Source organism: Eleginops maclovinus, chromosome 2 (assembly GCF_036324505.1).
Source record: "Eleginops maclovinus isolate JMC-PN-2008 ecotype Puerto Natales chromosome 2, JC_Emac_rtc_rv5, whole genome shotgun sequence".
Taxonomy (NCBI): domain Eukaryota; kingdom Metazoa; phylum Chordata; class Actinopteri; order Perciformes; family Eleginopidae; genus Eleginops; species Eleginops maclovinus.
In genome coordinates this window covers 23655689-23671488 of record NC_086350.1, presented here as the reverse complement: position 1 = coordinate 23671488, position 15800 = coordinate 23655689, and the positions used below count along the sequence as shown (strand labels likewise).

The window sequence follows — 15800 nt, the reverse complement described above, 5'->3', positions numbered from 1 at the left end:
AACACTCCTATTTAGATAATAAAGCCACATCACAGCAGTTGTTTGGTTTACCCCGGGTGTTGAAGATGATGGAGCGACTGCTGGAAACGGTTCGGGGCTGGCCGTCCAAGACAAGGGGAAGCAGCACCGCATTACATTTGCGCCAATGCTGACTTTTTGTAATTGACTTGGATTCTTCTCCTTATTGGCGGTTAAGGTGCATCTCCACGTGCATTTGGAAGCCATAGTACTACTCAACAGGTAAACAGGAAGCTGGTAAGACACGCATCTCCAAAGGGGGCGGAGTGATGATTTAGTTGAAGGATAGTTTACAGTGTAATGTAATTCAGTGGTAAAATAAAAATCTATTCGAATTATAGAAAATATCAACACAAATGTACTCTGTTCTTTCCTCTAAAAATGTTATGCTAAGTTTAAGAATTAAGGGAATGAAGGTTCAGCAAAAAGGTTATTATAAAGGGAGATTTTAACATTATTTAGGAGGACAAGTCTTTAATAAATCCTTTAATATGTAAACTGGGCTGAGCTGCATAAGAACGTAATTTCATCCCGAAAACCATTACAGAACAAACCATTCTATTGAAAACTCATTTAAAGGATAACTAATAATCAGATCTGTCAATACTAATACTATACTGTCCCCTGTCGTTTTGTACGGCTTTAGCCTGTTGCTATCTTTTTGTATTGTAATATGTATGTTGAGTATGTATGTGATTTTCTTGTCTTCAGCCTTTGTGTTGCATTTTATAAATCATTATTATTTTATAATTCATTATTATTTTATAATTCATTATTATTTTATAAATCATTTTTAGGGTTACTTCACAACTTTTGTCCAGGGACTACAGATGAAGAATAGCCTCAACTCAGCCACAGCCTAAACTGATAAATAAGTAAATAAATAAAATAAATGCAAATCATACCTTGGAACATAATTTAATGTTTAATATCGTGTTACAGATGTGCCAAGGTATAATAACCACACTGTCATTATTTGAGAGGGCAATACCATCAATAGAAGTGCACAATTTTATAACAACTCAAGCCAAAGCAAACCTCAACGTCAAAATTTCCTACAACTCTAAATGTAAATTCAAACAGTAACAGCTAATACGCCCATTATTATAGGACACATTATAAATAAATGTGAAAAAGTCTTTTTATTTGACTTTTGTCACCATCAACACTGAGCACTTAACTCACCTTAACATACATGTACTGAGAATAGACTGCAGGTTTGAGTCAAACGATTTCCATGTTTTATCCCCATTTGATGGAGCCATAAACACTAAACCTTTTCGAAGCTAAAGCTATACTGGCACTTGGGGGCACCACAACAAACTGTAAAAACATTGGCATAGTGTCTCAATTAAGTTGATATGGCTAATGTGTAAGCAAACAGTTGCTTATATACCCATCCAGTAGTTACTGAGCAACAGGCTTTGTTTTCCTGCTTTTGTGATAGTCACTATTTCGCTCTGTTTTTGGTCTCAATCTAAAACATAACTTGCCCTTTAGCTGCTAATGGCTTTATTATGGCTTCCTTAGTTTCTAACTTTGTGCTTTGATAGCAAATAATGGGTTAATGTGAGCTTTTTTATTTTACTGAAAACAGCTTGATGGAGTTTGATTAGAGCAGGGAGAGTTAATCACAAAAGCACAGTTTTATCCAGAAAACCAAAACAATTAGCTAAAAGATGCTAAGTAATTCCGTGTAGCTTAGCGTAACTGCACTGCTGAGTGATACATCTCGGAGGTATTCAGAGCAATTCTTTCACCAGAAGATGGATTAAAGCATTTTGTTGCTTTTTGTCTTATAGATTTACACAATTTCATATTTGCACTCTTCCCACTTTGTTTTACAACTGCTACACAGCTATTTCCCAATGGGATAAACAGTTTATCTTTTTATCTCATAACCCCTACAGTGATGAGACTGTCCTCTTATAATGAACCCTGATTACTAACTGTAGATCATTTACAATCACCATTACCACTAGGTAATCTGAGAAACAACAATCCTCCAAGTGACTCCAGACAAAACCATTTGACGTTATGTCTGTCTTTGGCCTTGCATGCTGAAAATACTTACGGCACATAACGTTGCCATAGTTATTCTAGCAGAGTTCTCTCTTTCTCATTAAATCTGAACGAACCCTTTGAAAACCGCCCTCATCATAACAGTCTTTTTAAAAGGGCGTCTGCACACATAACCATTACATTCCATTTGCAGCCTTATATTGAAAAAATAGAAACACTTTTAGCTGCTGTTTCGCTTTCGATCGCACTCGCAGTGTACATATTAGAGAGTGCATTTCAAGTGGTTTATATTGCAGAAGCACCGTGTGAATTAGTGGGAGCAGCAGAAACACTTATGTGTGCACAGGCAGTATTAGAAGCACAGCGGTATGCAATGCGGGCCCTGGCAGAGATCTCAAACCTCTGTGGCTCCACACAACACTGAGGTTGGTACTGTCTTCTGAATGTAGCAGCCCAGCACACGTGAAGCAACACCAATAGCTTTGAAACACAATCAAGTTTTCTCAGAATGCAGTTTCTGAAAGAGAAGAGAGACAAATTGTCACCCATATGTAAAAGACACAACAATGATGAATAATGAATTATGGTGGAGGGTTAACCTGCTCTCTCAAGGCCTGCATGGATGTGAACTCAATATGCTCAATCTTTTTCCGGATCCAGTCCGGCTCATCGGGGATCAGAACCGCCAAAACCACCTTAACCAAGATCAGCAAGTGCTGCAAAACAAACACAAGTAAAACTGTCAGGGAGTAATTAAGACTCTCGGGACCCTTTCTATAATGTATATTAAACTGCTTATGGCAATGTATTATTATAATTAAAAGCTATCATAGAAATGAATAATGCTTTATAATATATAACAAAATTGAAGGCCAAGTATTAAAATAACACATATGCTGTGGTCACACTGATATTTTGGAAAAACTAACTTGGAGGAACAAATCAGCACATAAATTGAAGGGGCAACCTCCAGGTTGGAAAGGGAGAGTCAATGCAGAATTGCTGTAAACCTGACTTAATTCCAATGGCCAGAAGGGGGCGACTCCACTGGCTGTTAAAAGAAGTCTATGAGAAAAATGAACCTGCATCTCACTTGATTCTTACATCAGTGAATATTTTCCTGACTAGTTTATGGTCTAAATTGCTAGTTTAAGTTTTCTCAAACACAGCATGATGTTCATTTGTTAAGTCATTGTTGCATTAGGAGGGAGATGTACAACAAGGCAGGGTATGATTCATTGAGTGGCTACTGTATGTTGATAAAGCTTACAGTAGCCACTCAATGAATCATACAAAGTGGTACATATATCTCCTAACGGGAATCACTAATGATTGCTCCGCCCTCTTACCTCGACTAAAACAGCCAACATAAGGATGTTTGTGGTGGTCAAACCCCCCTCCTGACCAAGCTCCTGTAACCAAGGTGACAGCATTAACAGCCAGCAGTTGGTCACAACAGAGGCAAAACTCAGGACCTCGAAGGCAATCTGAAACACAAGACCACAAAGACGGGCACTGTTTATTCATGAGTGAGTGTGACATACGGGCTGCTTCTCATTTCTATTGTGCGTTGTGTTTTTTGCTGACCCGCCATACGCCCATGTTAGCCACAGGAGGGGTGAAGGGTTTCCGGAAGAGTTTGCAGATCTTGTAGGCATCCGATCGTATCTCCGTTAGGTTATTAATGAGCAGCAGAACGGCCGTCAGAGGATACACGCAGGAGAAAAGACTCAAATACCCAAACTGCACCAGGAGCTCAATGTATTCCGCAAACAAGCCCTGTGACAAAGAAATGGCTATATTATTCACTGAAATTGTTTTCCAATGCTTAGTCTGTTGTTTGAAGTATACTGCACACTTACAGGGAAATCAGGCAGAGTGCTTTGGTTCCTGAATTTGTCCTCCGGTGGGTCGTCTTCACTCTCTGTCCTATGGGGGGCACTGATGAACCGATCCACCAGGAAGGGAATGACCACCTCCGTCACCTGGTTCACCAGCTGGGTGATTATCAGCAAAGATGCTAAACGCTTTAGAAGAGACAAAGAGAACATGTAAATTCAATATCACAAAGGAACAGTTTTTATTTCATGTACTGATTTTGGTCAAATTCAAACTTTGCACTCATTTTAAAGAAAGGCACTCCACTGGTGTAACGCCTGAAGATCAGTTTACAGAGTAATGTTCTGTTCTGGATTTCTAAACTGCTTCCCACATCTCAGTTTGATCAAGCCACCCAAACACACCCAGTGTTGCGGTCACCAGAGATGGCAAAGTACACACATCCTTTACTCAAGTAAAAGTACAGATACTAGTGTTTAAAAATACTAGAAGTAGAAGTACTGACTAAACTTCTTTACTCAAGTAAGTATTGGCTTCGAAATGTACTCAAGTTAAAGTACCGATAACTACCAACTGTTTATAGAGTAACGGGTAAATGGACCTCACTTTATATTAATAGAACATCAAAGATCTTCGATTTCAAATTATAATAACGTCATTGTTAGCTAATGAATGTTTCAACAGTGAACAACCACCATTTCGAACACAAGCAAAGAAAACCAAGGAGGGGACAGGGATAAAAGCCAAAAGTTCATGGGTTTTGTGTGCCGATAATAGCGAACATCTCCCTCATGTATGGCCATGGGTGAGAGAGATTAATATCTCCGCTGCGCTCTGTATTTTCACAAAGTCTATCCCCCTTCTACCCTTTTGTCTGCCATTATTCTGCTAGCTGCGGTTCGGGTACTGGCTGGTTTTGGATAATAAGGCGCCACAGTTGCTTCCGGTACAGAGGATGATGGGAATAGACTCGGGCCGAGCTCCCATTGGTCCCTCTCCTTTAGAGAAGACATGGAAATTATAGATACTGGGATTGTGTTAAGATCAATAGGCACCCGATGCCTCTGAATAATAATGATCACGCCACCAAACGCAGATTAAAACTAAAGTAACAAGCCTTTTTTTTTTTTAAATGTAAGAAGTAGAAAGTACAGGTATCTGTGTTAAAAATGTGAGAAGTAAAAGTTGTCAGAAAAATAAGTAGTGGAGTAAAGTACTTACACCAAAAAAATATACGCAAGTATAGTAAAGAAGTACTTGTACTCCACTACTTCCCACTACTTGGTTAAAACTGGGAAATTCATCCCCGTATAGAGGTAGCTAGCTACCAAACTAAATTCATTCAAAAAATGCGACAAATAACAGAAAATCCCACATAAATCATAATATATTATATATGTATGTAAATAAAACCCATTAATTCCACCACACAGTCATTATGCTAGCTTTACCATCAGCGATGAGGGCGGGACTGAGATTTCAACAGATACCGATTGGTTAGAGCAAAAGGAAAATGTTCACCCCCAACACAATGTCAAGCTAAGACTACTTGACTCTTTCTGATGAAAAGATATTGTTACAACACATAGTTTGGGGGGTTCAACAGACATAGCCTGGGAAAGTCTAATGAAAGCACTATTAAGTTGCATTACGGGAATTGCAGTATACAACCTTTGTATATATCCCTCAGGTGTAAAGATCCAGTTATCTCGGCCTCTGCTACATTGACAATTGAGTTGGACCCCCAAGGTTTGTTGAAATTCATGCTAAAACACTTCACTCAGAATAGTGGAATATTTATGATTACCTTTCGAAGCAAAGGCACATCCTGCTTGAAGAAGGCAATGTGGAAGAGCACTGCAAAGCAGTTGAAGAAGGTGAACTGGGGGAAGAGAGACAAGAGCCTGTTCAAAAGGCCTGCTGGAGAAGAGGATATGAGAGCTGATGGTTTGGGAGGAGAGGCGGAACTTACCACCAACACCTTGGCTGTCAAATGGTGCTCGTAGGAAGACTCCTCCCTGTGGTTCTCTAAGCAGAAATAAAGGGAAATCATTGGCTAATCTCATTCATTAGGAACAACATCATGGGTAGAAATAATTTGATCAGCTGAACAACTATTTTCCATTCTCTTTTCTATTTGTTTTACCTCAACACAACTGCATGCATGACCAAAATAACAACATATCTTTCTACTATTCATGCGTTTTTCAAAATATCAGAGAGTCTTACTCACCATATTCAGTCAGAGACTTTGCCACCTTCCGGTACACAGTTGCTAGCACATTTGTATAGACGATGTGAAGCACTGAGGGCATGTAGAGAAGAGTCTGAGACAGCAGGGAGTCCCAGTCTGTGTGGAGCTGCTTCACCTGGGCCTCCCCCCAGTAGAAACAAAGCATACCCACTATCACCATCCCTATAGAGGGAGAGGAGACAGGACGATGGTAGAAGGTAGGACCATTTAAAAAAAACAGAACATACTTATTGATATAAATCAACTATTAAATATCATGGTATATTTTAGATTCACATTCAAATTCAGGTTCTACCTAAAAACAGCCCCACCACAGGGACTGACACCAGGGCCATCCGCAGGTCCCTCTGCCATTCAGGAAAGAGCAGCTCCATACGACCCGTCACAGGGTTGATCCCGATGTCACCGTGGAAACCGGGTCTTGGCTCTGCAAAGCGCCCGGCAAGGTGCAGCGTCCCCCAGCGGTACGACAGGGAGGAGCTCCGACGCTTCCAAAGCTCCATAACCACCGTGGACCAAATCATGCTGAACACCGCCTGGATCATGTGACCACCTACAACCGGTCCCGAGTCAGCTTCAACATCTTGGACCGGGGAGCCCGAAACTGACTGGTCCATTTCTTTCTGAGCCTCACCTGTGACAAGCAATAACAGATTAGTGGCAGTCTGTTTTAAACTTAATGATGCAATTCAAATCAATCTCTATTACAGTCAAGATTGTGGGAGAAATAACAGAAATGGGGATTTATTCATCTTGTATCGTACTATGGACTTTAGTGGACGATATATCGATTATAGAATTAATCTTCAGGAGATTGAGCTCAAAATGAGACAATATAACACCTAAAAGTCCCATGATGAAAGCACTGGAAAAACCAAGTTTCAATACTGGCTTTCGAATTGCTTTCGAGCTATCTGAACCTGAGTTTAGGCAGAATGTTCTGCCAGTATCCTTTCCCTGCCTCTTTCTCTGATTACTATGGAACATGGTTATTGTTGTGAGGACTTTTCTACTCATGTCAGTGAACTCATGTACTTTCAGTCTGCCTGGTCTCTCTGCATTTCTAGGCCGTTTCTTGCTACCTCAGACTTAACCCTGTGACTTTCCATTTGCATGTTAACATGCTTGAACATGCAACCAATTCAAAAAATACGTTTTACTCTGTTACCACCCTCAGGCCAAACTTTACATAGCAGTGTTGAAAAAATAAATGTTCTTTCCCAGGAGTCATAAAATAAAAGTGTGAAAGCCAGGAACGGCTGGACTGCAATAATCATATTTAATTTATGTAAATGAGTTAATAAATTACTTTGCTATCTCCATCTCCATAAAAATCTATCTGTTCTTTGTTAAACCATTTTTTGTCCCAAAATATTTAGATTGCAGTGTTGTTATTTTTAAGGTAATTGAAATAAATAAAAAACATTAGGGTACTGAGTATGAGTATTTTTGGCCCTTTTATTATCTTTACCTTTATATTTTGGCTCAAACTCTTGCTTTACCTTGTAATATTAGATTAGCAGACATCCATATATGACGGTTTAATGTCGCGCTAAGAAATCAAGCTAAACGTTTTTCTTAAGTTTGACAGTTCGGTCTGCTATGACATATTTATGACAGGTTTTGTTGTCTTGGTTTATGTCAAGTTGTCATAACCAGGACATCTCAAACAATGTCACCCTTGCATCAAAAGTGACATAACTTACCGAATGACACTTAACGACAACTGTCATAAGTACTCATTGATGTTTAAGACAGGTGTTATGTCATGGTTATGACAATGTTACGTCAGTCTTATGAACACCCATTCAAGTAAAGTGTTACCAAGATCTGTAGCTTCCAAAAATTATATCACGGTTTGAAAAGGTTGAAGAGCTCTAGCGGCTTAAAAATACAAGGAATTCATATCTTTCTGTTTCCAGGGATATAGGTATAATTAAAAGGGCTATAAATAAATGATAGTTCCGCACACCTACCTGAGAAGTATGTGATGGACAGGCCCAGTATCGCTGGTGGAAGCAGAGACCAGGTGTAGAAATCTAGGAAGCTGAAGTAGAAAGCCACTGGGCTTCCAAAGTAGCTGTTGACTGAATCTGGATAAAGCAGCAGAAAGGCGTTTAGTGTAAGAGCATGGGTCAATAGACTCAAGAGACTGTCAGATACACAGCTATTTGATTCTTTGCATATAAATATATTGTATAAGCAATAGTTTCTGTGTGTGTGTGTGTGTGGTAACCAACCCAGAGGCTGAGCCAGCTGATTCCCAGAGTACCAGGCTTCACTGAGCTCCTTCAGTTGTGGAGGGTTGTGGAGAGGAAACGTGTCCACAATAACACCAGCTGACCCGAGCTTCTGCCCTGCAACAACATTAACCCATAAAGACCTGTAAATGGGGGGAAAGGGGAACAGATGCAACAACTAATCCACACGTGTACAGCTTCTAACACTGAGGCTGATGCTGACTAAAGCAATTTCTTGATCGAATGTGAGGGAAGAAGAACAGCTGAGGTCAGCAAAGTGCATCTGGATACTGGCTGAATGTGGGGACAGCAGTTAACTGATATTAACAACATGGTTGTCAATATGTCCAAATATAAATCCTAATTGATGATTTTATGGTGCTTGCTGTCATCCCCATGAACTGGATGGGAATCTACAATGTGATGAGATGAGTGCACTGAAAGAAATGTCTTAACAACAGGGGATCTTCAGCTATTACATTGTTGGTTGTGTGCGTCTTTTGAGTATTTAAATAATGAAATTAAGTAACACATTGAAAACAGAAATACGCCAAATTAAGTCTTTCTCTCTCGGTGGATATTTCTTCAGTGTGTGCATTAGTCTCCCCATACTGAAGTGAGCACACAGTGAACACTCACAGATGTTGTCTCGGTGTTGCAGTGTGCAGCTGTCAGGCAGGCCGGGGATTCTCAGATCTCTCTGTGCCCGCAGACCGTCCAGCTCATACTTCACTATGTACTGCCGCTCCGCCAGGGTCAGGAACACCTCCATGTTGTCTGTCACACACATGGATACACACAGATACAAGTTAAGACAGTGATGCATGAATACAGGCTCACACAAGAATGAAAAATCCAGAGGACTGAGAGTCGACAGTCATGCTAGCAGCTCTGTGAAGCAGAATATGTGCTTAAAGGTGAATGATCACAACAACATGCTAACATCCTCATAATGTCTAATTGACATGACCAAATCATTAATATACAAGTTGATATCATTTTTTTAATGTCCATGTCTCATGAGATTTTACTATACTTTATGATAAATATTAGGATAACTAGATCTACTTAGATAACATTAAAACACATGAATAAAACCGCTAATATTCATTCAAGATGTGTATGTTATAGGATTCTTTCAAAGGATTTCCATCACATTCCGGTTGCTGTGAGGCTGTAGGCCTAGGCTACTTAAAATACATGCTATGATGCTAGCGATTACAATGCTAGCGATTAGCATGACACTCTCACAAATGTCTAGTAGTATGTTCAGGAATGAACGTTTAGCATGGTAGCATGCTAACAATGACTGATTTGCACATAGCAATAATTACTGAGGCTGATGGGAGTTTAATTCAGCATTTGCCATAATTTTGTCCTTTGAATGCTACCAAAAAGCAGAAACAAACAGGATGTTACTATAAACTCATAAGAAAAATGAAATGATAAACATTTTATGAGCTTATTAACAGAAATAAGACAACCTGCTATTTAATACAAAATTGAGAGCAAGTAAAACTACCTGTTGCCCTTGTGATTCGTGTGAGATCATACATCTTCTATTGAAACATTCTGAAAATCACTCTTTTATACGAGAAGATTTCATGTGTGTGTGTGTGTGTGTGTGTGTGTGTGTGTGTGTGTGTGTGTGTGTGTTTCATTTGTGAATGAGATATCTCAGTAACATCCCTAGGGTGGCATATTTTATCCTTGACAATATTGTATTACAGAACTAACATACAGACCCTCATGTTATTTTTCATTCATAGCTCGACTGCTGTACCTGCATCTTTAAAGTTGTCTCTGTCGTTGTAAGAGAAGGCCTCCATGTCCCCGGAGCAGTACATCTTACAGAGGCCCAACTCTTCAGCGGCTCTGAGTAATGTGCAGCGTGGGGCGGATAGCATGATGATGTCACCAGTAGCATCCTCGCCCGGATGGGCCAGCAATGCAGCACCTGGGGGGGGGGGGGACAGTGTGTGTTATATCATTGTCACAGTAAAATTAGAAGAACTTAGTTAAAGAACTAAGAATATTGGAGGAATGTACTGTATGTGTTAACAGTGTGCTTTATGTACCATGTCTTTTAAGGTACATGTTTGTTTTTTGTGAAGACTTTGGATCCATAAAAAGTGATGTTGGCTTGAACTTGTTTTGGCTACACAATATGGTTTTAATAAAAAACATAAAGTACAAGTAAGAACACTCAAGGAGAGATCCAAATATCAGCTATTCCTTCAGTGATCCTACTTTGAACGATGAAAAATGTGATCCTAACTAAAAGAAATGTATCCATAAATGTATGAATAAAGAGTTAGGATATTAAAAGGAGGTGTTAACCTGCAAAAAACCTGTCTGGAGAGCAAAAGTAAAGAATGCGCTTTTTATCATATTTTATGTCCTGCCACTGCTGGTTTACATTCCCACACGAATTGTTTAACTATTATAATGGTTTAGCTTGACATTTATATAGATTTAACACAGCCATAATTATACATATCTGTATTTATGTAAACACCTTTATTTTCAGCTTATACCGTCACTTTTTTACATATTTCTTACAGATTATATTCTTAACTTAACTACTAAACTATATTAATATACATTACCAAATGCCATACGAATATAAACTCCATCAAATGTCAAAAGACTTCCAGTAAAAGAGAACAAAGACTCTGCAAGGTTTCAATCAATACAGTAAGTCCTTCATCACTGTTATTTGATCCCTCACCTCCATCTTTCTGAGGAGCTCCGATCACTCTGATGAGCCACCTCTTCGTCTCAGGGCGAACTTTCTCTCCGAGCTTCACCAAAACCAGAGGCTCAACCCGCTGCGAGTCACAACAGGGACAACTGACTTTGGTCCAACCGGGGCCGATAGTTGTAGCACTCAGTTTGCTTAACAGCTTTCCCCCTGGAGTTTTCTCCTCCGTCTGCTGGGCTGTTTCACTGCTGCCACCTCCGCCTTCATCACCACCTGCCTTACTCATGCTGAGTCTGAGAAGGAAAGATCACACAAAAGTTGTGTTTCCTTTATGCTGGTAAAATCCATTGTTTTCCATCATCATTTCAAAAACAAGAGCTAGGGAGGAAGATCATCTGCATATTACTCACGTTTTGGTCACAATGTAAGATTAGATTCAACAGTGTTGCATAATTATGTGCTTGTTGTCTATTTTTGGTCATGCTCTTGCCGTGGTTCTGGGGATGAAGTGCCATCACTCTGGTCATATCAAAATAACTCAGCAACCTATTTTGTACATGGACAGTCCCCAGAGGAAACATTATGTCAGTGAAATATTTCAGCAACTAATGGTTTGCTATTATATTTGGCTGGTGCCTTATGACTTTAGAGATCTGACTCAAATCATCTTTTTGATCGTCACAGAACCACAAAGAGTTTAATAAAGTATCTGCATTTAACCAACACTAGTTTTAGGAGCAGACTTTATTTCTAGGGTCACCTAGCTTGTAAAAAGTTGTATTGGTACAATATTCTGTACAGACAAATGCTAGAGACCTTTGTCGTATCCATTGGCTGTTCCTCTAGCACCAACATCTTTCGACAGAGATGTCTTGACTACTACGGCATGGATTGCTTGACATGTGGCTCAGGAAAATCCACTTAAAGAGGCCCTACCGAGCTTTTGGGGGTTCCTTTCGAAGTGTGTTCATATAGTTTGTGCATATAAATGCGTTGCAAGGCTAAAATCCTGTGTGTTCCTCGAGGAGTTCTCTCCCCAATGCCCCCCACACCCAACACTTGAAAAACCTCATTGGGACTCTTTGTTTACCCGCAATTAGACATCATACTTGCGCTCTATGCTAGCACTGCAACAAATGTACGTGAAACTGGAGTGGGCTCGGTTTAGACAGTGTCCATCAGAGGAGCTGCCAACACAGAGCAGATGGCTTGTTTCAGAAGAGGTGAAAAATAATAAGATTTTTTGAACATTAAAGCATGGAGACATGACACAGAAGAGGCACAAAATACTGATACGAAACCTGAAAAATCAGCATAACAGGGCCTCTTTAACCCTGATGATAACATACGTTTTCATCTAATGCCATCAGAAAGTAATCTGATGTGTTTTTTTACCTAATAGCTGCAAAACTAATTACATTTCCATTAGCCTCATAATAGAATGCTAACATGCTAATGTAAGATGGAGCCAATTGTTAGCCTTAAACTTTCTTAACATTGCCATCGTCTGTGGCAAAGCATGCAGATCTTAGTTTTACTGTCATAATGGGCTGTTATCTTTTTATAAGCATAACAAAAGTCACAAAGCATAAAGAACAGTATTTTAAGTCAGAAATGATCTACCTGTTGGATGGCGTTAGTGTGACACCAACCAACTAGAGGCCTTTGTAAGCTGCTTTCTAAGATGCTGCAATAAACTTCTTACATTGATCATTTACATTTTTAACTGCAGTCATCTCGACATTTATGATTTCATTCCTGCATTTGCATGACCAGCTGTAACATTATAACATTGTTAGACTGGGTATTAAGTGGTTACATTTGCATGTGAGACTTAACATGCAGTCAGTTCAGGCATCAGTTATTTGCCGACTGAACTTTGTTATTTGCACTGGCTGTAGGTTCAGTTACTTACTGCAACTGTTCGGATATGAATCAATGATAATTGTTTCAGTTTCTCGGGAGGAAACGGTGGTTACAGTATATCTGCACTGACAGCACACGAAAGAACTTCCTCGGTTTTGACTGCACACATCTGGGCTTGAGATACACTGGCATACACACAGAAACAAAACTGATGGACAGGAAGGCAAAATGGACAGAGAGAGTGAAAGGGGATGAGTCAGGAAATACAGCACCTGGCAGGGAGCGTTGATGATGAGGTTCTGGTCTCTGGTCCTACCGCAGGCCAACACCCCCTCCAAACTCCTTACTGTACACACAGATGAACATGAAGACAACATTGAGTTTTCCTGAAAGTAGCCAGAAACAACACTCTTACTCTCTACACACACTTACCCTCAGTGAGTGGTTCCTCCCAGTTTTCTGTGTATATAGCAGGAATGCGGAGGAACTTCCAGAGACTGCAGGGTGTGGAGGCTTGTTTGGTTTTGATTCAGGCTCCACCCTCTGCTCTCTGCTTCACTGCTGCTGGGTCCTACTGCTCATCCTGCCTGTGCCACTCTGTTTAAAACAAACACACCTAAAGATGCTCCGGGGCAACTACACTGAAAACAAAAAACACATTGGATCAACTAAAAAAAATGAGAGTAATCGATCACACATATTTTTACGTTGACTCAATGAAAGTTAATTTCTTCAGATTAATCTGTATATTTTAACTCCAGCCAATCTATTATCTGATGGTGAAGTAAACCAACTATTTTATGTTGTCCTAATTAAAAACTGTGAGTTGTTTGTTTGTGACCTCAAATAATTCACTCAATTCGAAACCATTTCTAAACTAACTCAAACCAATTTGTTTACATTGTTTCAAATATAAAACTTAAGTTGTCATTATCTGAAAAGTATAGCAATTCTAATTTAATTAATCAATTTTAATTTAAAAAATGTGTTGATTATATTGCATTTAATGACAAATCATAAATTATTTATGAAACAGACATTTATTGATATGCCAATACAAAACATGTTGTTTACACAACCAACGTTGGCCTCTAAAGCAGGTATTAGCTGAACTTAGGCAGATATGTTAATAAGTACTACAGCAGAAATGCAGTAATTTGTGCCGCTTCCAAACATCAAACGCTTACAAAAAAGGACATTTATTTAAGGCTGACAACTTGCGCCTGAAAAAAGTAGTCTCTGAAAACTAGCAGACATTCATAACTACTACTAGGGTGACTACTACCTGAAGTGCAAGTCAAAACAGCGTTTTACAAAACACTACAACATTTTAAAGATTACCGAAAGGGTATTCCTTCTTTGTGATTGGACAGAGCTAGCCGGAGGAACACTGTTGTGATTGGTCGTTTGGAGGCGCTACGTCTTTCCTGTTTGGTACTACTCAGCTCTACTGCACATATTTTAAACTGAGTTGGAAAGAATGGAAGAAGAGATGGAAATCTTAAGGGAATATTTGAACAAAGGAAATACATATGAAGTTGTTCTCGACATGCTGTCAACCCATCACTACATCAACCTGTCCCTCAGAATCCTGAAAGCGTAGTTAAAAAGACTTCGGTAATTTGTGTACCATAATAAATGTATATGGCTAGTATTGCTCGCAGGGTGTTAAACTATTTGATGTAGGTGGGTCTTAATAACTACGCTATCAGGGTTCTGAGGTACCGTTTGATATTGTGTTGGGTTGACAGCATGTCGAGTACAACTTCATATGTATATCCTTTGTTAAAATATTTCCATCTCTTCTACTATTTTTTCGAACTCGTTTAAAATTTGTGCAGACACAGCTGAGCAGTACCAAACAGGAAAGACGTAGCGCCGTCAAACAACCAATCACAGCAGTGTTTCTCCGGCTAGCTCTGTTTTAATCACAAACAAGAAGTGTTCTCCCTAAAGGAATACCCTTTCCGTAATCTTCGAAATGTTGAAGTGTTTTGTGAAATGTTGTTTTGACTTGCACGTCAGCAGACATAATACACCAAAATCTTATAAAAAAGAACTCTGCACATTTTGAGCACACTCTTCCTACACGCGCAAACTCCAAACACCAACATTCATACAAAACTTTGGTTTTAGAAACACTACCAATTAAGAACAACCATGAATGCAATCTACTCTTGGATGTACAGCTGGGTTCTCAGTCTATTCACTTTTGGGGTCATCTTGTTTCCCTCAAGCTCCATCAGGACTTTTTGCACGAACTCAAAAGTGGATTGCAGTTCTTCCGGATATTTTAGGTTCAATGCGTATATGAGCCCGAAGAACATGGCAAAAGCTGTCGCAACCGAGGGCAAGCCGTTGAGGACCTCTGTTCCTTCGATGAGAATCTTGACGTCTTTGGTTGGATGAAAGTGATCCTCTTTCCCAGTAACAAAGATTGCCATTGTTGCCTGCTCAAGTTCTTCAGCCTCATTTTCCTGCATATCATGCAAAAAAAGTGGAAATGCATGAGGACCACAGTTCAGTTCAACAGGCCTAAGGCCCAAAGGTTTACCCAATTTGCTGCTACTTTTAAAAATACAAGACTGTAATGGATAGACGAAAGAAAGTTCTCAGTTTAGTCTGATGGGGGCCCATGAGTTAAGCTCAGGAGGTCGTAAAAAATGTCTAGTTTTTTAACCAAGCCGTTATTTGCATGGATAACTGAGGAAAAAGGAGATAAAAGCGATACCTGTAGTGAACCAAGTAGACAACACTGTAACTTTAAAATTTACATTACTTTTGACCTTGAAAAGTAAAACTGCTCTGCTCGATGTATCAACATCGATTGAATACAACATGTTTGCAGGAGCCCAAT

The 15800-nt window shown here is 39.5% G+C and overlaps 1 protein-coding gene across 1 annotated transcript; it reads right to left on the bottom strand.

The window, feature by feature from the left end:
* Positions 1 to 486: 486 nt before the first annotated feature.
* Positions 487 to 13514, bottom strand: ano10b (anoctamin 10b). Its single transcript, XM_063874406.1, has 16 exons — positions 13376 to 13514; positions 13216 to 13289; positions 11105 to 11370; positions 10157 to 10330; positions 9013 to 9150; positions 8374 to 8490; positions 8110 to 8226; positions 6429 to 6767; positions 6113 to 6295; positions 5852 to 5907; positions 5687 to 5761; positions 3903 to 4067; positions 3628 to 3819; positions 3390 to 3527; positions 2640 to 2756; positions 487 to 2557 (listed from the first exon to the last, which is right to left on the bottom strand). The coding sequence occupies exons 3-16, from the start codon at positions 11361 to 11363 to the stop codon at positions 2534 to 2536; spliced, it is 2094 nt and encodes a 697-aa protein (XP_063730476.1). The 5' UTR covers positions 11364 to 11370; positions 13216 to 13289; positions 13376 to 13514; the 3' UTR covers positions 487 to 2533.
* Between the last annotated feature and the right edge of the window lie 2286 nt (positions 13515 to 15800).